Here is a 27,023-nt window from a genome sequence, read left to right as displayed (position 1 = left end):
GGCCCTATTTCCAAATACAGTCACACCAGGGGTTAGGACTTCAACGTATGAATTTGGGGACACAATTCAGTCCATAACAGAGGGCAACAATCTTTCCATTCTTCACATTCTCCCATAGCACCTACATAGCATCTCCTGTCCTACAAAATGGGAAGTCCAGATGTTTGTTAACAAAGTGTTAGAATTCCTGACTGGAGCTAGAAGAGAGAGTGATATGGTCGTTTAAATCTATTGCTTTAGCATGTCTTTGAAACATTTCCAAGTTCTGTTCTGCACGGTCCTGTGCCCTGCTTGGGACTCGGAGGTCTCTAGGGCAGTGGCATAGAGTTAAAAGGGAAGTTCCTGGGGCTCAGGGTGGGAACCACAGCAGCACATGGCTGGGCCCTCTCACTAACCCCACCAGAGAGTGAGGGACCAGAGGTTGTGAGGCATCTGCGGTTCCAGGAAGGGACGTGGGGCAGGGCAATCTACCAGGCACGTGCAGTGGGATGAGCCCACTTCCCACTGTGCTAACTTGGCAGGTTCTAAACACTCTCTGACAACCATTGGTGCCCCAGCAGGCGTCACAATGGAATGTGGGATGATTTGACAGCATGGCTTGGGAGCTTCCATGGCCACTTATCTTGGATGCTCACATATCCACACTTTCATTTCAGATGGTCCGCCTAGAATATGTTACCTTCAGAACCACCCTGGATTATTCTGGGAAGCAAAGGGCTTATCATAATTGGGCTCCCCACTTTATTTTTAATTGTCCAAGGTCCACTTGCCAGACTATATGTCTTAGCTGTTGGCCACAGCCCAAGAATAACCTTTACGGCATGCATCTAGGTCTTCATATAGCCAAGTGTCCTGCCTGTAACAGTCTCCCCACACCAGATTACTTACCTCCAGTTCAGTTCTCATCCATACAACTGAGAGCTGCCATCAGGATGTTTGCTTTAAAGATTTTTAAGTAATCTCTACATCCAACGTGGGGCTTAAACTTAAACCCTGAGATCAGAGTTGCATGCTCCACCAACTGAGCCAGCCCTTTGGCCCTATGTATCTAATCACTATGTATGTATGTATGTATGTATGTATGTATGTATGTATTGATTTATATGGCTTCCACTTAGCAGTGGAGGGAAGCGCTTTTACATAGGTCTCCATCTCCCAAAGTTGTTTTAAGTGGTCTTATCTCTCACTGGCTTATTTCCCCCTCACTCAGAAGTCTCAACTTCTTAATTTTGTGTAGGTTCTTCTAGCCAATTCATGCTGACCACTACAAAATGACTGCTTTTTGAACCCAATATACAATCTATCCCTTTTCATTATTTTCCTCCTGCAAGGCTTAACATTCCTTAATTTTCTGAGGTGCCACTTCCTTTCTCAGTGATCTTTGTTTTTATATGTTGGGTAAGAAGTCATGGAATTGGGAGGAGCAAGAAAATAAAATCAAGAAGAAACTAGACGGGATTTATAGGAAAGGGTCTAAATAGCAGCAAGTTGTAATGCAGACCTAGGATGCTGTTTAGGATACTAGAATTTCAAATGGGGTTCTTGTCTTGGTGAGCTGTAGGGAAGAGTTGTAAGGTCAGCTCAACTTACATAACCTGAACAGAAGGATGTGCTTGGAATAACTGGAGAAAGGGTGTGGCTCCCCAAGGACTATAGCTGGGGAAGACAGCTGATAAGGAGCTCCCAAGGTAAATGAATGCATAATCCTCCCATGGGAAAACTGAAAACTGTGTAAAACACATGCTTCAGAGTTATTCCACCCCAGGGGAGAATATCATATTTGTTAAATTCCCATCAAGCTTTAGTCGAGGCCTGCTCTCGAAATGTGCTAGTTACCCTACAGACCAGTGGCCTTTTCGTGGTTTTAAAAAAAGCCTGCAGACCAAGAGACACACAGTGCAAGTCAGATGAAGGCCAGCAGAAGGAGTAAGCAGGGGGCAAGGGCACCAACAGCTTCTGTTAACACTTGACTTAGAACTCTCAGTAGAATCTAGTGGCACACTAATTTTAGTTTATGGATACATTTTAGTAATTCTTAGGTGAGTACCCCTTACTTTATTTTTAAAAAGTCAATGTAATATCAGGTAATTTTTCCATATGAGACCAAGAAAGGTATTTCTTTACACCCATTTTTTTTTAAATTAAAAACTTTTTTTTCCTCCGGTTTTATTGAGAAATAAGAAGAGCATTCTTAAATCGTTCATAATCATCAAATGGTCTCCAGCCTAGGGAACCACATAGTTCTTATGCCTCCCTTCTGCCTTGACTTGAGGGAATGAAAGTATGGTCGGGGGAGGGACTCAAGGGAGACTGTACATAACAGCCTATTACATGTTCTATTAAGTAATTCTTTTCAAAAAGTATTTTTTTTAATGCTTATTTCTGAGACAGAGAAAGACAGAGCACGAGTGGGGGAGGGGCAGAGAGAGAGGGAGACACAGAATCTGAAGCAGCTCCAGGCTCCAAGCTGTCAGCACAGAGCCCGAGCTCAAACTCACAAACCGTGAGATCCTGACCTGAGCCGAAGTCGGTCACTCAACCGACGGAGCCACCCAGGCGCCCCTCTATTAAGTAATTCTTTTTTTTTTTTTTTTTAATTTTTTTTTTTTTTTTTTTTTTTTTATTTTTGGGACAGAGAGAGAGAGACAGAGCATGAACGGGGGAGGGGCAGAGAGAGAGGGAGACACAGAATCGGAAACAGGCTCCAGGCTCCGAGCCATCAGCCCAGAGCCTGACGCGGGGCTCGAACTCACGGACCGCGAGATCGTGACCTGGCTGAAGTCGGACGCTTAACCGACTGCGCCACCCAGGCGCCCCTATTAAGTAATTCTTAACTATAGCAAGAAGGTTAGCTGCAGAAAGAGGGTCCCCAAAGCAAAACCATTTCAGTTCCGGTTAGTAATTGTCTTAAAACAATGTAATTACACATAACTACACTAGTGGTAAGTTCTGGTCTTTATTTTATTTTTTTTAAGATTTTAAGTAATCTCTACACCCAACGTGGGACTCAAACTCACAACCCTCAGATCAAGAGTTATAGGCTCCACCAACAGCCAGCCAGGTGTCCCAGTTCTGGTCTTTAAATGGTCTTTTTCTAGTTAGTATCACACAGATACCTGTTCTCTGTGAGTACCCTGATGCTTAATAAAGCTTGTGCGCCAGATAAAAGATTTTCCACATTTGTCACATCTGTAAGGTCTCTCTCCAGTATGAATGACCTCATGGCGATGAAGATTTGCCTTAAAACTAAAAGTTTTTCCACATTCTCTACATTCAAAGAATTCCTCCTTGGTATGGGTTCTTTGATGCTGAATGAGGTCTACATTCCGACTGAAGCATTCCCCGCATTCACTGCATTTATGAGTGTTCTGTTTAGTGTGAATCTGTTGATGGCTCATAAGAGTCGAATGCCGACCAAAGGCTTTTCCACACTCGACACATTTATGGGGTTTTTCTCCACTATGGATTAGCTGATGTCGAATAAGGGTTGAATTCTGACTAAACGTTCTTTCACACTCACTACATTTATAGGGTTTTTCTTTGGTATGGATCCGCTTATGTTCAATAAGATATGCCATCTGACGGAAACATTTTCCACAGTCATGACATTTATATGGCTTTTTCTGCAGGTGACACTGTTTATGGACAGCAAGAGTGGACTTCTGTTTGAAGGCTTGCCCACATATGTCACATTCAAAGGGGTCCTCTGATGTGTGAATTCTATGATGTCGAACAAAATTTGCCTGACGTCTGAAGACTCTCCCACATTCACTGCATTTGTAAGATTTTGCGTTTGGAGGGATTTGCTTATGCTGCAAAAACAGTGATCTCTGACTGAAAGGCTTTCCATACTCATCACACTGGCCACGCCTCCTCCCTGTTTGAGCATTCTGATCTTGAATAAGGTGAAGGTTTTGAAGGAAGTTCTTACTGCATTCATCACCAATAGTGGGAAAGGCAAGTCTGTAAATGTCCACCAATTCGTTACATTTACGTAACTTTTCTGAAGGTCCCTTGGCTGTTTGCTGCTTTACTGCAGATGTCTTACACGACTCTAAGTCTTTAAAGATCTTCTGCCCTGGAGTTGGCTTTTTCATCTTCCATCTGGCTTCAGAACCTAACCAAATAAAAAGAAAACATAGAAATGACCTGCCCCCCACATCACAGAAGGAAAAAAAAAGAAGCCACCTGTGTGTGTGTGGAAGACACTCAAGTGAAATGAAGTGCTTGCTTAGTTATATTGTCCTGCTAAAGAGACCCAAATTTTGATTTCCACAGGACTCTCGGCTTTGACACCAGAAAGAGTTCTCAAAATCAACTGAACGACTGAAAAATGCACAAGTGTGTGTCAGAGAAGTGAGAACTGAGTAAATACATCACTACTATTGGAAAAATAAAACTTACTCTCGGTACTCAGTGAAGTCACATAAATATAGGAGAGGTGACATCTTATACTTTCTAGGTTAGTATTTTTTTAATAATTCTGAGAGAAACAACTCTTTAAAAACGGAGAGCATAAGACACAAGAGAAAAGGAACCAGAGGGAAGTAGGTACAAAGGCCAATGGAATAGAATAGAGGTTCTTGATCAGAGGTGATTTTGCCTCTTGGGGGGCACTGGACAATGTCTGGAGACATTTCCGGTTGTCCCAACTGGGATGGTGCTACTAAAACCTAATGGGTAGAGGCTAATATGGCTCAACACCTGACAACGCACAGGACAGCTCCTCCACAACAAAGAATTATCCAGCCTGGGGCACCTGGGTGGCTCAGTTGGTTAAGTGTCTGACTTCGGTTCAGGTCATGATCTCGTGGTCTGTGGGTTCAAGCCCCACTTCGGGCTCTGTGTTGACAGCTCAGAGCCTGGTGCCTGCTTCGGATTCTGTGTCTCCCTCCCTCTCTGCCCCTCCCTCACTCACGCTCTCTCTCTCTCTCTCTCAAATAAACATTTTTAAAAACTAAAAAAAAAAAAAAAAAAAAAAAGAATTATCTAGCCCCAAATGTCAATAGAGCAGAGGCTGAGAAACTCTGGAACACAGGAATGTGAAAAAAAGGTAGAAGCAGCAATCGGGACATAGTAAGTAGGAAAAAGTAGGTATGTTGAGAAACACCGTGGGAATATGACAAACAGGATGAAGGCAAAGGAATGAGAGGAAAACAGAGGGGAAGGATAAGTAACGAGCATAGAAGAAAGAAGTATCTGATTTGGAAAAAGAGTTCAGAGAAACACTCTACCGCAGTAGAACGAGCATGAGCTTTGCAGGCTTGAAATCGAACCTCAACTATCAATCTGTGTGACAGATTGATATAGTTTTTAAAACTATAAATCAATCTGTGTGACATCTGAATCTTTGATTCTTCATCTGGAAAATGGGTCTAATGGCCACACTTACGTACTACCTTCAGAGGGCAGCAGGGATGAATAAGTGGGATAATGGATGTTGAACATGTGGCTCAGGATCTGGGGGGCACACGAGGGGCTTCACTAAGGTGCTTTCCTGCCCCTTCCTGATTTTTCCACTTGGACTGGGTCCTCTCCTCACCCACCTGGGCAAGCACTACTGGAAGCCTTCCTAGTCCCAGTTCTTGGTAGATCCAGGATCCATGGCTCTTCCCACTGCTCCAGCAGGCAGATCACCTCAGGTTTGGGAAACTGAAATCCTACTCATGGGGAAGTAAATGGGATGTGGTTAGTGAGTTACAGAGAGAGGTCCCAGCGCTCACCTTAACCCCCTTGAGTCTACAGTGGCAAACAGATAAGAGCAACAATCGAAAGGGCTGGTGAGAAGAGAATTTGGCACGATCTTTCTGAAACTCCAACAATCTTTACTGACAGTTTCAGTAAATTCTCAACAATATTCACACCCTTAGATTTGCTAATCGTAGAGATACAGCCTAAGGAACAATCAGGACAAGATTAATGTGCCAGAGATGTTCAGTACAGTTGTACCCATGCAAAACTGGAAATAAAGTAGACATCAGTATGGGAACAGCTACAGTGTAACGTGAATTCAGTGAAGGCAAAAGTATTAGATCCTAAAAATCCATGTGTTCAAAGAATATTAAAATAGGAAAATGTTCCCTAGATATCTTAAAGGAGAATGCAAAACTCATGAAGTATGACCCAAATTTTGTTTTTAAAAACTATATGTGTGGGTATATGTACATTAAGTATTAATATATATGAAAAGACTAGGAAAAAGTAAACCAACATGTTAACAGGGATAATTTCTGGGCAGTAGGCCTGCAGATGATTTTTATTTCCTACTTTGTTACTGAAAGGCCATTCAATAATCAGAGAGACTAAGAGCCCATACCCTTTAACACCAATATTCTGGATCTTGGGAACAGTCAGAAATTCACATAAGGATTTATGGTCACAAACATCCATTAGAACATTAAGTATAGTAGATGATAAATCCATAAACAAGTCAACAACAACAACAACAAGCCAAACTAAATATCCCCAAATGGGAAAATGATTAAACATTACAGATCATACAACAGAATTACATTATGATCATTTACTGTATTTATGGGGGCTTTTAATAACATAGGGAAAATGTTGAAGCTTAACATTAGTTAAGATTTAAAGGAATTACAAAATTATACACAGAATATGTTCAGCCACATTTTTTAAAGCTTATTTATTTTGAGAGTGACAGAGACACAGTGCGAGTAGTGGAGGGGCAGAGAGAGGGAGAGAGAGCGAATCTCAAGCAGGCTCCATGCTGTCAGCACAGAGCACGACGCAGGGCTCGAACTCACAAACTGTGAGATCATGACCTGAGCTGAAACCAAGAGTTGGATGCTTAACCGACTGAGCCACTCAGGCACTTCTGTTCAGCTACATTTTTTAAAAGGACAGAGAGAGAAAAACTGGATGGAAACATTCCAAAATATGAACAGTGTTACCCCTGAATGTTCTCCCGTTCCTGTACCTTGTGTGTATTCAAGTCTGCTCTTGTAAATGCTTCTACAAGGAAAATAAACATCAAAAACTCCAGAGGTGGGCAGACAATCCCGCAGGAGGTGGTCAAGACTGTAGAAAGAGTGTCAGTGTGGGTGTCAAAGCTGGACCCCAGAAAGAAAGTGATTTGTTGAGAAAACGCCCATGGGAGGAGATTCTGCATTGCAATAAGCCAAAGGCAGGGTCCGTGAGTGGGGAAGCAGTGGAGGTTCAGAAATGAAGTCCGTTAGGAATCATTTCCTAGACACCCAGTGATGCTGCAAACAAAGAAGGAACCCATTTCCAGAGGGAAGAAAGAAAAAGACTTTTCGAGAGAAAAAGAAGCTAACCTTTGGAATCCAAATCAGCCATAAACCGTTCAGCTCCTATGGGTCTTACAGATAAGGAAGATGCGGATCGGGGTGGGGAGTGGATTAAGCGTCTCCGACCTCTAAAACAAAAGGCAACTATTCATTGTCCACAATCCCTTATTTGAAAACATTGTAGGGGCGCCTGGGTGGCGCAGTCGGTTAAGCCTCCGACTTCAGCCAGGTCACGATCTCGCGGTCCGTGAGTTCGAGCCCCGCGTCGGGCTCTGGGCTGATGGTTCGGAGCCTGGAGCCTCTTTCCGATTCTGTGTCTCCCTCTCTCTCTGCCCCTCCCCCCGTTCATGCTCTGTCTCTCTCTGTCCCAAAAATAAATTAAAAAAAAAAAAAAAAAAAAAACATTGAAAAAAAAATAAAAAAAAAAATAAAAAAAGAAAACATTGTAGAGGCCAGCTGCGTTTCAGGTCAGAATTTTTCCGGATTTTAGGAAGGTGACTTGGTGTGTATGTTTTCTATTATGTACCACCCCCCACAGGGGTTGGAGCTGTACCCTTCATCAAACACGCTGATATCTCTGGTACGCTAAATATATAGATATGATGACCACATGGGAAAAAAGAAGGATGATACACAGCTTCCAGTAGAAGAGATCAGGTTTTACCACCTGAACACTTCAGGTTGGGTCTTACAGCCAGATGAGTTATGAAAAAACTTCTAGTTTGCAAAGCTTTTCTGATTTTAGAATTGCAAATAAGGGGCTGAGCACTTGTGTAGACAGTCGGAGCCAAATCTTCAAGCCAAGTCATTCATTACCCAGCAAGATCATGTTCCTGTAATTCTCCAGCATCACGTCTCTGTAGAGGTCCTTCTGAGCCCAGTCAAGTTTGTCCCACTCTTCTCTAGTGAAGTACACAGCCACATCCTCAAATGACAGCGACTCCTGAAAACAGAGACTAATTATAGCCTCAATTCTTTTTTTTTTTTAAGTTCATTTATTTTTGAGAGAGAGTGAGCAAGAAAGGGAGAGAGAAAGAGAGAGACAGAGGGGATCCCAAGCAGGCTCCACACTGTCAGCACAGAGCCCGACACGGGGCTTGAACTCATGAACCGTGAGATCATGCCCTGAGCTGAAATCAAGAGTTGGACACTTCACCAACTGAGCCACCCAGGTGCCCCCAACCTCAGTTCTTAAAACGACTTTGTGAACTATCATTATTCTACAGGTGAGGCTTGAGGAGGTAAAGTGACTTGGCCAAGCTCATTCTTTCCTCTATACTATAGCGTAGACAAACTTTTTCTTTTTTAAAGTTTATTTATTTTGAGAGAGAGAGAAAACGTGCATTTGTGAGTGGGGGAGGGGCAGAGAGAGAGACTCCCAAGCAGGCCCTATGCTGTCAGTGTGGAGCCCCATGCGGGGCTCAACCTCACAAACCATGAGATCCTGACCTGAGCCAAAATCAAGGGTCGGGCGCCTAACCGGACTGAGCCACCCAGACACCCTGACAAACTTATTCTGTAGAAGGCCAGATGGTAAACATTTTAGGCTTTCAGGTGATTTGGTCTCTGCTACAATTATTCAGCTCTGCTGCTGTCACACAAAAGCAGCCAGAGACAACAGGTAAGTGAATGTGTTCCAGTGAAACTTGACTACCGGGTCCAGGTCAGTTTGCTGACCCTGCTCCATATACCAGCACCTTTAACAAATAATATATTTCTGTCCCAGATTCCCTTGGGAAAGAGATGGCACATTCAAATGAGGTCACTGAGGATAGGTTGGCATGCAGACAATTTGCAAAGGAAGGGACAGGCTTCATGGAAGCCAACAAGGCATGCAGAAGCATGCCAGGCTGGCTCTCATGGGGAACAATCACCCATATGTCTGAAGGGGAAGACGGAAGGAGAGGGGTTACTGGAATCCAGAAAGTTGTTAGAAGACTGGAGCTCTGTGGCCACTCTCATCCCACAGCCCAACATGCACGGGGCTGTGGGAATAAAACCCGACACCACTTTCTTCCAGGTTTCTGGTCCCCTGACCCCTTCCATCCCATTGCCAAAAGCCAGCTGGAAGCCAGAGGGCAAGAGAACCCATTGATGGTGTGTGAAGGTCAGCCTCCCAGGGCCCAGACCAAAGTGGGGGAGGGTGGAACATATATCAGAGGGGGGCAAACAGAGACCGTTGGTACAATGTACTACGGGGTAGAAGTTTTGTAGAAGTTTCCATTTGCAACTATGTTCAACTCATGTGGGCTGAGAATAGAAGGTGCCTCCCACCACGGGAGCTCTTGGAGCAGAGGCCTAGTGTCTGCCCACCACACTCCCCTCTATTAGGACAAACTGAGTAGCATCAGAGGCAATCTGTGCATGAAAAGGGTGATCAGGAAAAGGGAATACTCACCCCCACACCCTCAGGAAACAGACACCAGAATCTCCCAAATTGCATGACCCTTCTTTCCTCCCTACCAAGCCTGATTTCCAGGACTATGGTTTCAAGTTCCCACTCACTACCCATCCCAAATGTCCCTCCTTTTACCACAGCTGCCCTGCAAGTCTCCTCAGCTGACATTCTCTGCTCTACATGAAGGCTAACAGGTAGGAATAAAATGGCTTCATCTCCCACCAAGTTATCTCTATACACTCAGTTTGAGAGTCAGGCCTTTAATGTTGCCCCAAACTCTTGCTCTCTCATGTTCCTTCTCAGGGTTTTCTATACCTTTACCACTCTCTTTCTTTCAAGAAACATTTATTGGGCACCAGTAAGTTGCTAGCCTTCAAGCTGTAGGCCAGCAATAAAAGTTCCTACTGAGGCCACAGGATATAGCTGTTCAGGCTGTGCACTGTTCAATCCTACAGAACACAGTTCACATCACAGCTGTGTGAATGGGGGGTTGCTACATGCACAATCTGTCTGACTCTGTAGCAGCCTTTGTCCCTGCTCAGGGAGTGAACTGTCCAGTGGGGAAAGATGGAAGTCAACATGGTAACTATCCAGTGGGAGGTACTCGGAGGGGGCTAGGAGGACATGTGACTCACCCCCACTACTCCCTTCGGGAAGGCATTGCCCATTATGTCCCAGGAAAGAGCCCACAGGGCACAGGCTCCCTAACCCCTCTCACACTCCCACCAGGCATTACCTGTGTTCTCACTCCTCCCCCTCCCCACCTCAGCAGAAGAGGCTCTTCTAGCAACCGCTGCCCCTCTGCCTCCACCTCTGCTTCCATTCCCTCGTGTCTCCCCCAGGGTCTTAATCCAATGACAGCACTCTGCCTTTTCTATATCCTTACCCTCTTCTCCCCTACCATACCATGACTTATAATAAGAAATATAGATTTAATCTTCATCATTTCTGGCACAGAGCTCCTAAAACCGCTGGAATTCTTAAGGGATAAGAGCAAAGGAGCATCTCTTAATAGTTGGTCTTTTGCCCTTGGTTTCTGAAATAGCTCCAGAGCCACAAAGGCATGTCACCTTACAACAAATTCCTTTGACCACACCTGAGTTAATGTTAAAGAGGTGAGCTTTGGAAAGGCCCCAAGTCTGGGAGGCTGGTTGCCAGGGGGAACCAACCAGGTGACTAGAGGGTTTGAACCCTCCACCCCAATTCAGAGGAGGGAGAGGGGCTGGAAATCCAATCAATCACCAAAGACCAATGACGTAATCAATCGAGTCCACACAATGAGTCTCCATAAAAACCCAGGAGAATGGGGTTCAGAGAGCTTCGGGGCTGTCGAGCCTGAGTTGGTGCTGGGAGTGCTGCACACTCAGCACGGAAGCTCTGTGCCCCTTCCCCACACCTTGCCCTACGCACCTCTGTGTGGCTGTTCGCGAGTTACAGCCTGTAATAAACCAGTAATCTAGTAAGTAAACGGTTTTCCTGAGTTCTCTGAGTCACACTAGCAAATTAATCGAACCCAAGGAGGGAAGTCATGGGAACCTCCAAATACATAGTCAGTCACTCAAGGCACAGGTGACAACCTGGACTTGCAATTGGCTGGTGTCAGAAGTGGGGGAGGGGCAGTCCTGTGGGACTGAGCCCTTAACCTGTGGCATCCAATGCTAATCCTTGAAGAGAGCATCAAAACTGAGCTAAACTGCAGGGCACCTGGCTGGTGTCAAGGAAGTGCCCGATGTGTGCAGGAAAGCACCAGCATGTCTGATGTCAGAAGTGAAGTGAAAGCATGAAAGGAGAAAGCAGAGAGACACAGGAATGTTTTTCTTAAACACTTACTTCTCCGCTAACTCCTTCCCCTTCGCCACCAAAAATGCCAAAGTCTCGCCTATCTTTAAGAAGATGTTCCGTGCTTTCCTTCTCCTCTGGTTTTGGCTCTCTCTCCTTCCCTTACCGGACCAGCTTCTAGAAGAAAACTACACACTCACTTCCTGTCACTCCATAAGCCACCATCCGGTTTAAGCCTCATCAAGCCTCTGCAACTGCTCCCTATGTCCGCCCACCTGGGATCGCAGGGCAGAGTGATGCTAATGTAGGAAGTCAGGGAGGGTTTCACGGAGAAGAGTTTTTAGTTCAGTCTTAAAATGCAAATATGTGAGTTTGCCTGTGAAGGAGAGAACAGGCTGTGCAAAGGAGCGGAGAAACGGAAGAGCGCCACAGACTCTCTGGCAGTCAGGGCGCACTGGCCATGAAGCCAGAAGAGCGCTACAGACTCCTTGTTCCCTCCTTGTCCCACTGTCCTTTCAAAATTGTTGCAATGGCATCCTAACTTGTCTCCTTAACTTTAAACTCAACACTTTTTTTTTAATGTTTGTTTTGAGAGAGAGACAGTGACAGCAGGGGAGGGGCAGAGAGAGAGAGACAGAGAGAGAGAGAGAGAGAGAGAGAGAGAGAGAGAGAGAGAGAGAGAGAGAGAATGTCCAGCACGGACAGCACAGAGCCTGATTGATGCAGGGCTCGATCTCACAAACCATAAGATCATGACCTGAGCTGAAATCAAGAGCCAGATGCTTAACTGACTGAGCCAATCCAGGTGCCCCTAAACTCAGCTTAAAAAAAAAATTTTTTTTAAGGTTTATTTTTGACAGATAGAGCATGAGCAGGGGAAGGGCAGAGAGAGAGGGAGACTCTGAGAGATTTTCCCAGAATGGGAAACAGGCTCCAGGCTCTGAGCTGTCAGTGCAGAGCCTGACACAGGGCTTGATCTCAGGAACTATGAGATCATGATCTGAGCCCAAATCAAGAGTTGGACACTTAACTGACTGAGCCACCCAGATGCCCCTAAACTCAACTTTTCATAATCATCCTCCGTAATGTTACAAATTCAGTAACTAAGCTGCTCTTGTTCCCTTTAACACGGGCAGATCAGAATTTATCCCCATATTACAAGAATCTGTTTACATATCTACTTTTCCATAAAGACTTTAAACTCCTTCAGGTAGAGTTTATCTCCCAGCACAAAGGATAGTATCTGGTACACAGTAGGTACACAGTATCCCTCACTGACAGAAACAATCAATGACTATGGTAACAGTAGCTAAAGCTTGCAGAGTGCTTAAAATATAACCAGATACTATGGTAAGTATTACTTACTTATTTTCATAAGTGTCTCACTTAATACTCACAACTCCTTGTGATAAGAACTATCATCGTCCCATTTACAGATAAGTAAACTGAGGCCCAGAGAGCTTATGTGACTTGCTGAAGGTAACACAACTAAAACAAAGCCTGGACTTGAACCTGAGCCCACAGTTCAAGCTCTTTACATCATACCTTCCAAGAAAGAAAAGTCCCCAAATTAATAAAGATGGCTCAACGTGAACAAAGGAGTCAAGGCCATTGCAGGGCCACAGGGAATATCCTAAGGAAGGGGAGGAGCCGCCCAGCTCACCTTCCACCCAGCTGTCACGAATACAGCTTCCACATCCTGGTCTTGGAGATGGGGCAGGATTGCAGCCATCAGTCTAGACTGAAGGAGAAAAAACGATCATGAGTACGGCCAGAACTTAAAGCTCTCTCACCAGGCAGCCCTGGGACAGGGAAGTCCAACGAGGCCAACAAACCTCAGCTAATACCCAGTCACGGTGTTTGGTGTCGAAATGGGTGATAACATGAAAGGAGCTGCTAGGAGAGTCTTTTCATGAATTTCTGAAGTTAGCTCAATTTCCAAAGCTTTATCCAAGGACCCCGCCCTCCCCTTCTCCCTAGAGTATGTTCTGTAGAATACGTTCTCACTGAAAGACTAAATACACAAAGGGACACGACCATAGACAAAAACAGAACTCTGGCTCACCACCTGTAGCAACCAGCCCAGAACCCAAACCACAGCCAGTGTAGCAATCAGCCCCACATCCAGATTTGGTCAATAACTGCCAGATTATCCTGAATTTTTACTTCCTTCTTCCAATTTTTACCAACAGAGAAAGCCCTCCCCAACCACATAGGATGTTCCGTTTCTACTTACTTAACCCACCTCCAGCTTTCCCAAGCCAATAGCCTCCAAAGTGGGTACATCCAAACTTCCCCCTTTTTCACCCCACTTTCCCCTGCCTGCCTTGAGTCTCTGCTAAACATGTGACAGTGGCTCCCTCCCTTGCTGTGGCAGGCTCTGAATGAAGAGCCTTTGCTCATTCGCATTTTGGGGGGTGGGTGGGGAGGGCGGTCTTCATTTATTTCTGCATCTCACAAAGAATCAGCTCAGAGAGTATAAGATGACGTTAGGGCAGTTGGAGATTTCAGGCTACATTTTATATACACAGAGGTAATCACTGTCAAAAGGATATTCAGAGAGCTTTACTTGATATGAATATTTTCTTGAGGGAGAAACAAACAAGGAGACTTCTAAGCCTAAAGCGTGAAGAAGCTGAGAGCTCTCGGCAGTCACTGCTCAGTTCAGAAAGCACGTGAAGGGGAGAGAAGATGCTGCCCCATGATTATTTCGAGCTTCAGGCACTTGAAAAGAGGCAAACGCAGAGAAAGGCCTTCTCTGAACCCCCTGCATATCCCTAAAGATAGATCCTCCAAAAAGAACTCAAGTGTCATAAATTCCCCTCCCAGGGAGTTTCACCAACCAGGGAAGATAGACTTGTGTCACAGGAGAGGAGACTAGACGTTGACACAACACCCAGACAAACTTTGTCATAAACTATTGAACCTTCTGTCTATTCTTCTACAGGCCCGTTCATCTTTCTTAAAAAGCATTTACTCTCCTCTAAGAGGCCTACATCCTCTCTCCCCTTTCCCTATTAAGATGGTATTTAGGGGTGCCTGGGTGGCTCCGCCAGTTAAGCGTCAGACTCGATTTCGGCTCAGGTCATGATCTCACGGTTTAGTGAGTTCAAGCCCCGTGTCCAGCTCTGCGCTGACAGTGAGGAGCCTACTTGGGATTCTCTGTCTCCCTCTCTCTCTCAAAAATAAATAAACTTAAAAAAAAAAAAAAAAAAAAAAAGATGGTATTTAGGCCTGAATTCTAAGCCACCCCAGGAGTTACTCATTTTTCCGTGGGTATTTCCCACACATACATGAAGTATACATGTAAATAGACTTGTCTGTTTCTTAATCTTTTATTGCAGGAGTCTCAGCTAAGAACTGAGAAAGACAGTTATTTTTCTGCCCCCTACACAGGAGATGAGGAAGTAGCTTTGTTTTCTATCCTTTACTAGAAACTTACAACCCTATTTTAGAATAGAAGCACTGTACAAGTTGACTGGTCTGCAGCTGATGGGCTAGGAAGCTACAAGTCACCATGACATGAAGAAAGCTTAAGTTCTGCAGGAGAGTCTGCACTTTGGGGAAACTAGGGCAGTTCAAGTTTTGATTCCACAGCCATGGGTGGTTGGCCTAGGGTACATCCAAATTGTGGCCCTCCACAATTGTTACAGTAGTAACAATAGTTACTGGGATCCAGGTGATTTTTTCTTTTTTTTTTTCTTTTTTTTCTTTTTTTTTTGTGTGTGCTTCTCTGGCCACTGGTGAACGCTGCTTTCTCTAAGTGCGTTTTTAAGAACATCCCTCGCACCATTCACGTACCCTAAAAACACTGCTTGGAAGATCCTCTGCTCTTTTAAGCATGGAGGCGCTCCAAAGAAACGTCCTGATCGATGGCGTCAAGACTGGGGAAGGGACCTCAGCCCTCTCATTACCTAACTATCCCGTCTACCGTGCATTGGAAGTCAGAATCTAAAACGCCACTTCGCAACAATGTGAACTCTGGAAACGTTCGATCACTTCTCCTTTTCGTCTATAACCTAACCAAACCAAACCGAACCGAACCACACTATTAACCAGCCGTTCATTCATCGGACTTGTTCCTCCTTAATGTTGAAGACCCGACGCCACGGAAAATATTCACAAGTTGACATCTTCAGGAAGACGCTCCCTTAAGTCCCTGCGACCTGCCCCGAAGGCGGGGGGTGAGGACTGTCTCTCGAGCCCTGTCACCTTCGGTTGCGGGGACACCGTGGCTCTGCCGCCGCACCCACCCGTCCCATCACACGAGCTCCTCTCTTCCTAGACCTGCTTCCGACCCTCCGCGGTGCCATCTCCTCCAGGAAGACCTCAGTGTCCACCTGCGGCGGCCCCCATGGGCGGGCTTCCCTCTCCAGGTTCGGGGCAGGACCCGTGACAGGTCGCCGCCCCTCCGCTAACCCCCTACCTGAGGGCGCGAATGCGGAAGAAACCCGCGCCACTCGCCGACCCTTATTCCTGCGCGGGGAGCTCAGCTTCTCGGCCAGCGTACCTTCTAGGAAGCTCGGAGGCTTCGCAACTCTCTGGTCCGTTTAATAGAGAAGGGGCCTCCGTCTCACGCACCCCTGGTCGAAGCCAATCAACTGCCGCAGAGGGTCCCGGTTGGGGCACGTGACTTTCAGGCCCCGCCCGGCCGGTTCCCGCCCCGCCAAGCAGTTCGGAATCTCTATCAAGAATCACCGGGAGGCTTTGAAAACTCTAACGGCGAGACCTTCCCCTCCCACACCAGTTGAAGCAGAATGCGTTAAGATGGGCCCTTGTGCAATTGCGTGGGTTTTTAAGAAATGTTTTATACATTTATTTTGAGGGGGGGAAGGGCAGAGAGAGAAGGAGAGAGAATCCCAAGCAGGCTTAATGCTGTCAGTGCAGAGCCAGATGCCAGGCTCCATAAACTGTGAGACCGTGACCCGAGCTGAAATCAAGAGTCCCAGGCTTAACTGAGCCTTTGAGGCGCCCTCAAATTGTGTATTTTTACAAAGCTCCCCTTGTGAGTGTAATGTAGAGTGACCACCTTTTAATTTGTTTTTTAAAAAAATATTTATTTATTTTTGGCAGAGCGCGAGCAGGGGAGGAGCAGAGAAAGAGGGAAACACAGAATCCAAAGCTGGCTCCGAGCTGTCAGCACAGAGCCCAACACAGGGCTTGAACCCACAGACCGTGAGATCATGACCTGAGACAAAGTCGGTCACGCAACCGTCTGAGCCACCCAGGCGCCACTAGAGTGACCACCTTTTTAGAGAGCCAACCCTGGACACAGTCCTACCAGACGAATAACATAGTATGTTGAATATAATGAATTATTATACATATCTGTGTTATTGCTGTAACATAAAAATATGAAGATAGGTATTTATCTGAAATTATGTTATTCAGAATTTACTTTTCTGTTACTTGAATGCTATTTAAACAAAGCAACATAGGACTAGTTAACAGTGGCAATTAGTTGTAATTGATAGCAGGACTAATCTTTGATAGGATTCTATGTTTAGTAAAGAAAAATAAATTAACAGTTTAAAAAAAAAACCACTCTTTGAGGTACTGTGTGAAATCCTGCCTTTAAGTCTTGATTTTCATGGGCCAAAACATTAGAGAGAGGGGGGAGAGAGAGAGAGGGACAGGGTGTTTGTTTTACCAGTATCATACGAGTTGTTTGACCAGGGACAAATTAGATAACTCCTCTGTATGTTACTTTCCATGCATGTAAAATGAAGAGATTAGTACCATGAATTTTATAGGGTTGTTCTGAGTAGTAGTACACCCTTATCCTCTGTTTTGTTCTCCTCATTTTCAGCTCCCTGAGTCAATCATGGTCCAGAAACAGACGATCCTTCTGACATATCCTGAGAAGGTGGATAGTTGCCTAACGCTACCTCACAATGCCTACATAATACCCCTCACTTTATCTCATCATAGAAGCATTTTATCATCTCACATCATCACAAGAAGAAGGGTGAGTACAGTACAATGAGATATTTTTAGAGAGACCACATTCACATGACTCTTATTCTAATTGTCCTATTTTATTGTTGTTAATCTCTTACCATACCTAATTTACAAGTGAAACTTTATCATAGATATGTATGTATAGGAAAAAACACAGTATATATAAGGTTTGGTACCATCCACACCTTTCAGGCATCACCTGAGGGTCTTAGAACGTATCTCCCCACAGGTAAGGGGGGAATACAGATAAAGGGGGGGCCACTTTCTGCTTGTTCTCTACTGTACTGAATGAGTTAATATATGTAAGGTGCTTATAACAATGCCTGGCCACAGTAAATGTTCCTAAAGCATTAGGGAGAAAAACTTTCAGTATTCTAAACATCTTTAGATGAACACATATTCATTGACTCAGTGTTGTAGCAGTTTGAACTTCCAAGAGACAAGAGAATCAGGAAATACAATGAAATTCATTCATTCAGTTAATATTCATTGAGGGCTTATAATGTGCCAGGCACTGTTTATTTCAAACATTACACATTAAAACATTATTCAAAGTATTTAAGGCTTGGTCCAGGCAAAGGGCAGCTGATCTCATACAGGAAAAACCAGTTGAGCTTTTGAAAAATTATGCTGTGCTAAAGGAAGGACATTGGAGACTTGGAAGACTCAAATTCAGGAGTAGTTTCCCCTCTCAGGATATTTACTGACAGCTGAAGCTACATGGATCAGGAGGCCAAAGAACTATACTAAAATACTGGGAAAGGAACAGAAGAATTTTCATTGTCCCAGTGCTTGAGACAGAGACTACTACAGTGACGAGATTCCTAACTGTAGGTCTTACAAGCAGTAGTTTCTATTGCTATTCTTTAAGCTCACTGATCCTTGCACATATTGTTGTTGTTTTTATCTCTAGAAATTCTTTTTCTTTTTATTACCTTGTATTTTTCTGTTATTACATTTATGTTCTTTTAAGTCTTTGAGGATATTCATAATTATTTTAAAGTCCTTGTCTCCCAACTCCATAATGTCTGTCATTTCTGGATCTGTTTCTATTGACTGATTATTTTCCTGGTTTTGGATTACATTTTCCTGCTTCTGTACATACCTATTAATTTTTTATCGGATGCCAGACATTATAAATTTTACATTGAGTGTCAGAGTTTGTTGTTTTCCTTTTTTTAAAAAAAAATGTTTATTTATTTTTGAGAGAGAGAGGGAGAGACAGAGCATGAGCCAGGGCGGGGCAGAGAGAGAGGGAGACACAGAATCCAAAGCAGGCTCCAGGCTCCGAGCTGTCAGCACAGAGCCCGATGTGGGGCTTGAACCCACGAACCATGATATCATGACCTGAGACGAAGTTGGATGCCTAACTGACTGAGCCACCCAGCACCCCTGTTGTTTTCCTTTAAAACCATTGGAACCATATGATCCAGAAATCCATCTTCTGTAAATACCCCAAAGAAATTAAATCAGTGGTTTAAACAGATATTTGTACACCCATGTTCATAATAGCCTTATTCACAACAGCCAAAAGGCAGAAGCAAGCCAAGTTTCCTGGGCAGAGGAGTGGAAAAGCCAATTGTGGTGTATCCATACAATGGAATATTTTTCAGCCTTAATAGGAAGAAAATGCTGACAAATGCTACAACATGGGAAAACCTTGAGGACATTATGCTAAGTTAAAAAGGCCTGACACGCAAGGACAAACATTGTATGATTCCACTTTTGTGAAGTACCTAGAGTAGTCAAACTCATAGAGACAGATAGTAGAAGGGCTGAGGGGAGGGGGAAATGGAGAGTTGATGTTTAATGGGGACAGAGTTTCAGCTTGAGAAGAAGGACAGTGGTGATAGTTGCAGACAATGTGAATGTACTTAATGCCACTTAAAAATGATTGAAAAGCTAGGGGCACCTGAGTGGCTGAGTCAGTTGAGTGCCCGACTCTTGATTTCAGCTCAGGTCATGAGCCCAGGACCATGGGATCAAGCCCTGCATCAGGCTCTGTGCTGAACGTGGAGCCTGCTTGGGATTCTCTCTCTCCCTCTGCCCTTCTCCCCTGCTCTCACTCTCTCTCTATATATAAAATAAATTTTAAAATGGGAAAAAAATTTTATTTTTAAAAGGGATTAAAAATTTAAATGTTATATATATTTTACAAGAATAAAAATATATTTTTTTCCTTTAAGACAGTTCAAATTATTTTCTGATCAGCTTGACTGTTTCAAGGTTTGTTTTGAAGCTTTGTAAAGATGAGTCACCCCCAAAAGAGTGTGACTTTGGCCTGAAAGTTTGAGCAAATCTGGATGTCCCCTAAGGCTAGTTACTGTACTTCTAGGAGTTCTGCTGAATGCCTCAGGTCAGAGTCCTCAGATTTCAACGTGAACATCTCCCAGCTCTGTGTGAACGCGGAGATCTATTCAGCTTACTGTTTCCTGTTCGTTCTTTGCCTGGCATTGATTCTATTAGGAACAGACTCAAGAGGACGCTTTATGGAAATTTCTAGAGATTTTCTCTGTGTAGCTTCTGGCTTCCTAGGATTCTGCCACCCAAACCCAGCTGCCTCTGCCTCCTTGAACTCAAATGTCTGTCTCCTCATCTTAGAGAACCTGCTATGGTCTGTATGGACTCTTCCTCCCCTGCACTGTCATAAAAGGTGCATTTTTCTCAAGGATCACAGGTCTGTACTGCCTGTTGTCTCCGGTCTGAAAACATTTTTCATATGTTGTCTAGTTTTTTTTTTTTAATGGTTACTTATTTTTGAGAGAGAGAGAGAGAGCGAGCGCATGAGTGGGGGAGGGGTGGAAAGAGAGGAGGACAGAGAATCCCAAGCAGGGGGACAGAGAATCCCAATGCAGTCAGCACAGAGCCCAACATGGGGCTTGAACTCATGAACCATCAGACTATGACCTGAGCCAAAGTTGGACGCTCAACCGACTGAGCCACCCAGGTAGGTGCTCCTGTTCTCTCTAGTTTTATAGTTTTTTACATGAATTCAGTAAGTCCACTCTTACTAACTACATCATGGCCAGAAGAGGAAACTCTGTATAGTTTTAACATGCATTTATTTTCCTTCACATGCGCTTAAAATTTTCAGTATTTAAATTATTAAAAAGAAGCAACAGGCCCCAAATGGAATCACTTGAGTTAAACCTGATGCCCACGGGCTGGGTCTGGGGACCCAGAGGGGGTCCCACAGGACCTGGCTGCGTGTAGGATGGAAATCGAGCATGAGCCAGCAGGAAGTGAGAGCAGAGTTTATAGAAGGTGTAGAGAGAGTGCAGATATAGATAGTGTCCGGGCTACTCAGAAAGAAAAGGAGGGAGTCTCGTCTTTGTTTGGGGTCTGGGATTTTTACTGAGGACAGGGATCTGGTGCACGTGTCCCCTCAGGTATCCAGGAACTGGTTAGAGCAAAGACAAGGGCCCAGGTGTTATTCCTTGGAACAAAGGGGCCTTGGCATTAAGATGTCTAGTGCCATGGCCCAGAATGTGCGTAGGATGGCTGTGGTGTCTAAATGAGGTATCTATCTGGTCAGATGGGGACCTCCAAATGTGGGGCGAAGAAGATCAGGTGGAAGCCAATGGTACAGGTGGTGAAAGAATTCACCTGAGGCAGAACAAAGGCAATAGAAGTTTATGGAACACACCGCAAGGGAGCAGCAGGCAGGTCATGTCTGCCATGAGGCAGTGGGTGGGGGCTGTTTTTAAAGCAGGAAGGTGAGGAGTTATGGCGATATATGGAATTTTCCCTTTTTTGGTAACCGTGCCTGGTTGTAAGTAACCCATTGGTCAGTTAGGGCCTATGGATATTTTGGGTCACCCAGTGGGCCTGTCTCTATTCAGCCAGGGAATCACTGTGGGCCCTTTCCACACCCCATCACTCAAGCCCGTTTGCCTAAAAGCAGCCACTACAATGGCTTCCTCTGGTCATTCTCACCTGATCTTTGCTTAGATGTTAAATAAATTCATTAATTCCTTGTCTCTTACAAGGAGGACAATCTAGGGGCACCTGGGTGGCTCGGTGGGTTGAACGTCTGACTTGATTTCAGCTCAGGTCATGATCTCACGGTTGGCAGGATCGAGCCCTGAGTCCTGGCTGTGCGCTAACAGCGCAGAGCCTGCTTGGGATTCTCTCTCTCCCTCTCTCTGCCCCTTGCCCCACCCCCTCATAAATAAATAAATAAAGACATAAATAAATAAATAAATAAATAAATAAAATTTTAAAAATCCAAGGAGGACATTCTTAGACATGTGTGGAGTGGGGTGGGGCACAGGTCCTAATAAGAATAGAAGCAGAAAAAGGAGCAAAAAACCATGTTTCTATGGAGTCCTTCAGTTTCCCTATCTCAAACCCATCACACCATGCCAAGATTTAATACCTGACATGATTACAGTTTCGACCTTCCCTAGGTATGTAATCCTAACTGGTCAGTCCGGAATTTTTTGGTCAGCACCACTGAGGCAATGCTCCTAATGGCTCTACTGTCCCCTAAAGGAAGGTTACCTTGCCAGATGATTTATTTTTCTATCTATGACTTCCTTGTTGTACACTCTCTCTGCCTTTTTAAAAAACCTTTCCTGCTGGGGGCTTCTGGGTGGCTCAGTCAGTTAAGTGCCTCACTTCAACTCAGGTCATGATCTTGCGGTCCATGAGTTTGAGCCCTGCGTCGGGCTCTGTGCTGACAGCTCAGAGCCTGGAGTCTGCTTCGGATTCTCTGTCTCCTTCTCTCTCTGACCCTCCCCTGCTTTCTCTCTGTCTCTCAAAAATAAATAAATGTTAAAAAAAGTAAAATAAATAAAAACACAAACCTTTCCTTCTGTAGCCCTCTGGAGTTCCATTCTAGTGCTGGATGGGATGCTACCTGATTCATGAATCATTCAATAAAGCCAATTCAGTCTTTAAATTTATTCCACTGCATTTCTTCTTACAGTTTCATTTGAATTTTGTGACTGAACTATGATTGTACGTGAATATTTTCCTCTTGGTGTATAGACATTGTATTTTGGATTTTGAGACATAATTAGAAATATTTCTCTATTCCCAAATTAAAAATGAATTCACTATGATTTTGGTTTCTTCTTCCTCTCCACACCCTCCTCATCCTTCCCCTCCTCATTGTTCTCCTTGTACTTCTTTTTTTTTTTTTAAGTTTATTTATTTATTTTGAGAGAGAGCATATGAACACATGCAAGCGGGGGAGGGGCAGAGAGAGGGAGAGAGAATCCCAAGGAGGCTCCGCACTGACAGAGCAGATCCTGATGCAGGATCAAACTCATGATCCTTGAGATCATGACTTGAGCCTGAGATCATGACCTGAGCCAAAATCAAGAGTAGGATGCTTAACCAACTGAGCCACCCAGGTGACCCTGCTTATTTATTTTTTTACATGAGTTCTAGAATTCATAAATGCAGCTGCAGGGGAAAAAATCTACTTATACTGGTGTCATGCTAACATTGTAAATTAACTTAGGGATGTTTATATCCTAGTTCTCCTCCTCCATTAGGTCCTTGGATGAGCCTTGGGACCTCCGTTTTCCTGCTTGTCTCTTGCATTGGTAGGACTTGTGTCCCTGTTTCTGCCTTTTGCTTCCATTCTTATTCATCTCGGACTAGGCAGAACACACTATGTCTAGCTTTAAACCAAGTTCTCTGGGGTTCTGACTCCCTTATGTGGTTCCTGCCAGCCACTTCCTGTCTATGCTGGCATATACATTATGTTATTTCTCTTGTGAAATCTGAAAGAATCTCATTTCATTATGTGCAACTTTGACAAAAGCCTCATCCAGACTCTCTCCCGTCCCTCAGACTGGACCCTCCTGGTATGAGGTGACAGAAAATACATCAGTCTGTGTCCGCCAGTACCTGGCACTGTAAAGCCCCTGTAATTCCCTGAGTGATCATAGCATCAGGAGCATCTCTTATTCTAATATTTGTTTTTGACCTCATCCCTGACACAGGACTTTTAAAACCCTTGTAGATTCCTGGGGGCCCCGGGTGGTTCAGTCGGTTAAACATGTGACTCTTGATTTTGGCTCAGGTCATGATCTCATGGTTCATGGATTCAAGCCCCACGTTGGGCTCTACACTGACAGCATAGAGCCTGGGTGGGATTCTCTCTCTCCCTCTGTCTCTGCCCCTCCCCTGCTCGCACACTCTGTCTCTCTCAAAATAAACCTAAAAAAAAATTTTTTTTAAACCCCTATAAATTCCTAATGGTAAAAGTACTGGGAGCATCTTTTGATCTACTGAGGTGACTCTGGGTGGGTTCTTAGGTGCCTCCTGGATGGGCCACAGTCACCAGGAAGACCAAGGCCATGATGAGAAGCTTGGAATTTTCAGTCCTGCCCCTCACTTCTCCAGAGAGGGCAGAGGGCCTAGAAATGGAGTTAATAATTGATCATACCTGTGTGAGGAAGCCCCCATAAAACCGCAATAGTATGGATTTGGGAGCTTCCAAATTGGTGAATACATCCACACCAGCAGCATTGTGACATATCCCAACTCCATGGGGACAGAAGCTTCTGTGCTCTGGACCCTCCCAGACCTCACCCTGTGTATCTACCTCTTCATCTGGCTATTTATCTGTATCCTTTATCGTATATATATTTAAATGTTTTATTTACTTTTGAGAGAGAGAGTGCCAGTAGGGGAAGGGCTGAGAGAGGGGGACAGAGGATCGGAAGTGGGCTCCACGCTAATGGCAGCAAGCCTGGTATGAGGCTCAAACTCAAGAACCACGAAATCATGACCTGAGCTGATGTCAGACACTCAACCAACTGAGCTACCCAGGTGCCCCTATCATATTTTTTTAATAAACTGGTAGATGTAAGGAAGTGCTTCCCTGAATTCTGTGAGCTGTTCTAACAAACTAAACAAACCGGAGGAGGAAGTTGTGGGAACTTCTAGTTTGTAGCCAAATTGGACAGAAGTTGTGGGTAACCTGGGGACCTACTACTTGTGACTGGCATTGAAAGTAGGGTGAGGGTGGGGCGCCTGGGTGGCTCAGTCGGTTGAGCGTCCGACTTCAGCTCAGGTCACGATCTCACGGTTTGTGAGTTCAAGCCCCGCGTCAGGCTCTGGGCTGATGGCTCAGAGCCTGGAGCCTGCTTCTGATTCTGTGTCTCCCTCTCTCTCTGCCCCTCCCCCATTCATGCTCTGTCTCTCTCTGTCTCAAAACTAAATAAACATTAAAAAAAAAAATTTGAAAGTAGGGTGAGGGCAAATAAATAAGTAAACTTAAAAAAAAACAACAACTATGTTCCTCCTTCTCACCATTCATAGCCCCAGTACTCTCAATCTTTCCTGGAATTAGAGGGCAAAAATGGAGCTTAACTGGGATAAACAGAGATTCTACTTTATCTATTTTCTCTCTTTTTTTTTAAGAAACTTTTTTTAAAGTTTATTTATTTTGACAGAGAGAGAGAGAGAGAGCACAAGTGGGGGAGGGTCAGAGAGAAGTAGAGACAGAATCCCAAGCAGACTGTGCAATATCAGTGCAGAGCCCGATGCGGAGCTCGAACTCACAAACGGTGAGACCATGACCTCAGCCGAGATCAAGACTTGGATGCTTCACTGACTGTGCCAGCCAGGCGCCCCATTATTTTCTCTTTAATGTATGAAATCACCCACACTGAAGACATGCCTGGATCCAAAACACAGTCTGCCAAGTTAAAGTGTGTTATTAAGGAAAATACATTATTTGAGGAATATCCAATAGAACTGCATGAGACAGGTCAATAATTCTATACCATGAAGCTTTCTTTTTTTAATTTCTTTTTTTTAAATTTTTTTTTAACGTTTTATTTATTGTTGAGACAGGGAGAGACAGAGCATGAACAGGGGAGGGTCAGAGAGAGGGAGACACAGAATCTGAAACAGGCTCCAGGCTCTGAGCTGTCAGCACAGAGCCCGACGCAGGGGTTGAACTCATGGATGGAGAGATCATGACCTGAGCCAAAGTCGGCCGCTCAACCGACTGAGCCACCCAGGCGCCCCTACCATGAAGCTTTCTTAGCAATGAAAATCCAGTATGGACTAGAGGCTATGGCCTTACCTAGATTGATAGTCATTTGTGCTATGTATTTTTTTTTTTTTTTAAGTAGGCTCCATGCCCATTGTGGTGCTTGAACTCGCGACCCTGGGATCAAGAGTCAGATGCTCCACCGACTGAACCAGCCAGGAGCCCCTGTCCTATGTATTTTTCCACACACTCGGTCATCATATTTTTACAAATTGACACTTTTAAGTGTCCATGGGAACATTCTCTTATGCCTCATGTAGTGGCCATGAGGACATGCCTTGTGAACCTTTGCTACAGGGAACAATTGGCTGAGGTCCTAACTGCCTCAACACATGCCTCCCAGGCGCTGCTCCCTGGCACTGAGTGTGTGTGGACCCTCTAGCAGACCATCCCTGGAAGGTATAGGACTCTTCTTCAGCTGACATTGGCTCGAGATTCCCCGAGGACTTTGCTGAATTTTCCTTAAACTGCAGGGCGGCATCATGCTTCCACTGACCATTCCCCTCTCCTTCCCGTGGGGTAGTCTTGCATCTTGGGCTCTCGCCAGCTTTAAAAACTCCCACCTTATTTCCTTTCTCACAGGCGTGTCTCCTGATAAAATCCTTGCATGTTTCATCACATCTTGGCATCTGCTTCTTGGAGGACCTGGACTAACATCACAGAAAGAGCAATTTTCCAAAAGCCCACACTCGCAAAAGGAAAAGTCTAAGCTATTTCATGTACCGTTAGCCTGTTCTCTACTCTGTGGGGAGACTGAAAGCTGAATCATGTCTATTTCCACATAATAAGAGGAACTCTTGGTCCTGGATGATGGAATTATTCCCCTAGTTTCACCCCCTTTCACCTCGGGCACCATCAAGCCAGTGCATAGCAGGGAAGACTATTTACTGACTCCTGTCTTTCCAGGAGTAGTATATTGTTGAATTTGACGGACCAGAAGAGGGAACTGGCTTACTTGCTACCATCATGAGAATTCAGGTTAATTTTGCTATTACAATCCCATCATCACACTCTTGCAAACCAGGGGATAAGAGCAGCCAATGAGTATGCTGGAAAGAACAGATACTGTCTCCTAATATTGAGTAATCTCTTTGAAGACTGATTGTTTAGTTTCTCACTCGCCAGAGTTAGACGGCTCTGTCCTTTGCACATGCCCCATTTTTAGAGGGCCTACTTCCATTACCCCAAGAACTCAGGTCTTAAAGAATATGGGCAATGCTATAGACAGCAGTGTTAGGTACTGTAAGTCTGCACCAACGCACTCATGAACTGTTTTGTAGATGCTCCGTTTGTGTGCCAAATTTGACCTCTCCGGTGTCCATGCTAATTAGTCTTGACCAGGCCACTTAGATCCAAAATCCTCTTTCCAAGATGTTTTATGTTGCAATTCTTCATCTCAGGGTCATGAGTTCAAGCTCCACATTGGGCGTGGAGATTACTTAAACAAATAAATAAACTTTAAAAAAATGTCTTTATGAACATGTTCTCTTTGTACCTGAGAGGATGCATTTGATTAGGGATTCTGAGAAGCCTGGGATTATGATTTTGGATCTAAAGATGCCGATAATCTGGGACAAGTTAACTTCATTTTCCT

The 27,023-nt window shown here is 44.5% G+C and overlaps 1 protein-coding gene and 2 long non-coding RNA genes across 9 annotated transcripts in view; 2 read left to right on the top strand and 1 right to left on the bottom strand.

The window, feature by feature from the left end:
- Positions 1-3,874, top strand: part of LOC122209559 — an 8,099-nt gene extending 4,225 nt beyond the window's left edge. Inside the window, exon 3 of the long non-coding RNA XR_006197660.1 lies at positions 3,630-3,874. This is a non-coding gene — a long non-coding RNA (uncharacterized LOC122209559). The remainder of the gene's footprint in view (positions 1-3,629) is intronic.
- On the bottom strand, positions 2,773-17,271 carry ZNF789 (zinc finger protein 789). 6 transcript variants are annotated; one of them, XM_042921514.1, is made up of 5 exons: positions 17,188-17,271; positions 13,112-13,189; positions 8,088-8,214; positions 5,547-5,660; positions 2,773-4,117 (listed from the first exon to the last, which is right to left on the bottom strand). In XM_042921514.1, exons 1-5 carry the CDS (start codon positions 17,188-17,190, stop codon positions 3,105-3,107), a joined length of 1,335 nt encoding a protein of 444 aa, XP_042777448.1. In that variant the 5' UTR covers positions 17,191-17,271; the 3' UTR covers positions 2,773-3,104. The 6 variants fall into 6 exon arrangements, with proteins under 6 accessions (XP_042777448.1, XP_042777451.1, XP_042777445.1 ...); XM_042921517.1 differs by lacking the exon at positions 17,188-17,271 and adding an exon at positions 15,959-16,022; XM_042921511.1 differs by lacking the exon at positions 17,188-17,271 and adding an exon at positions 15,702-15,868.
- LOC122209558 lies at positions 15,875-27,023 on the top strand. Of its 2 annotated transcripts, none has more exons than XR_006197658.1 (3): positions 15,875-16,235; positions 17,258-17,416; positions 26,012-27,023. It is a non-coding gene; the product is annotated as an uncharacterized LOC122209558 (long non-coding RNA). The 2 variants fall into 2 exon arrangements; XR_006197659.1 differs by lacking the exon at positions 15,875-16,235 and adding an exon at positions 16,616-16,744.

Source organism: Panthera leo, chromosome E3 (genome assembly GCF_018350215.1).
Source record: "Panthera leo isolate Ple1 chromosome E3, P.leo_Ple1_pat1.1, whole genome shotgun sequence".
NCBI classification, from domain to species: domain Eukaryota; kingdom Metazoa; phylum Chordata; class Mammalia; order Carnivora; family Felidae; genus Panthera; species Panthera leo.
This window is presented reverse-complemented; position numbering and strand designations above follow the sequence as displayed.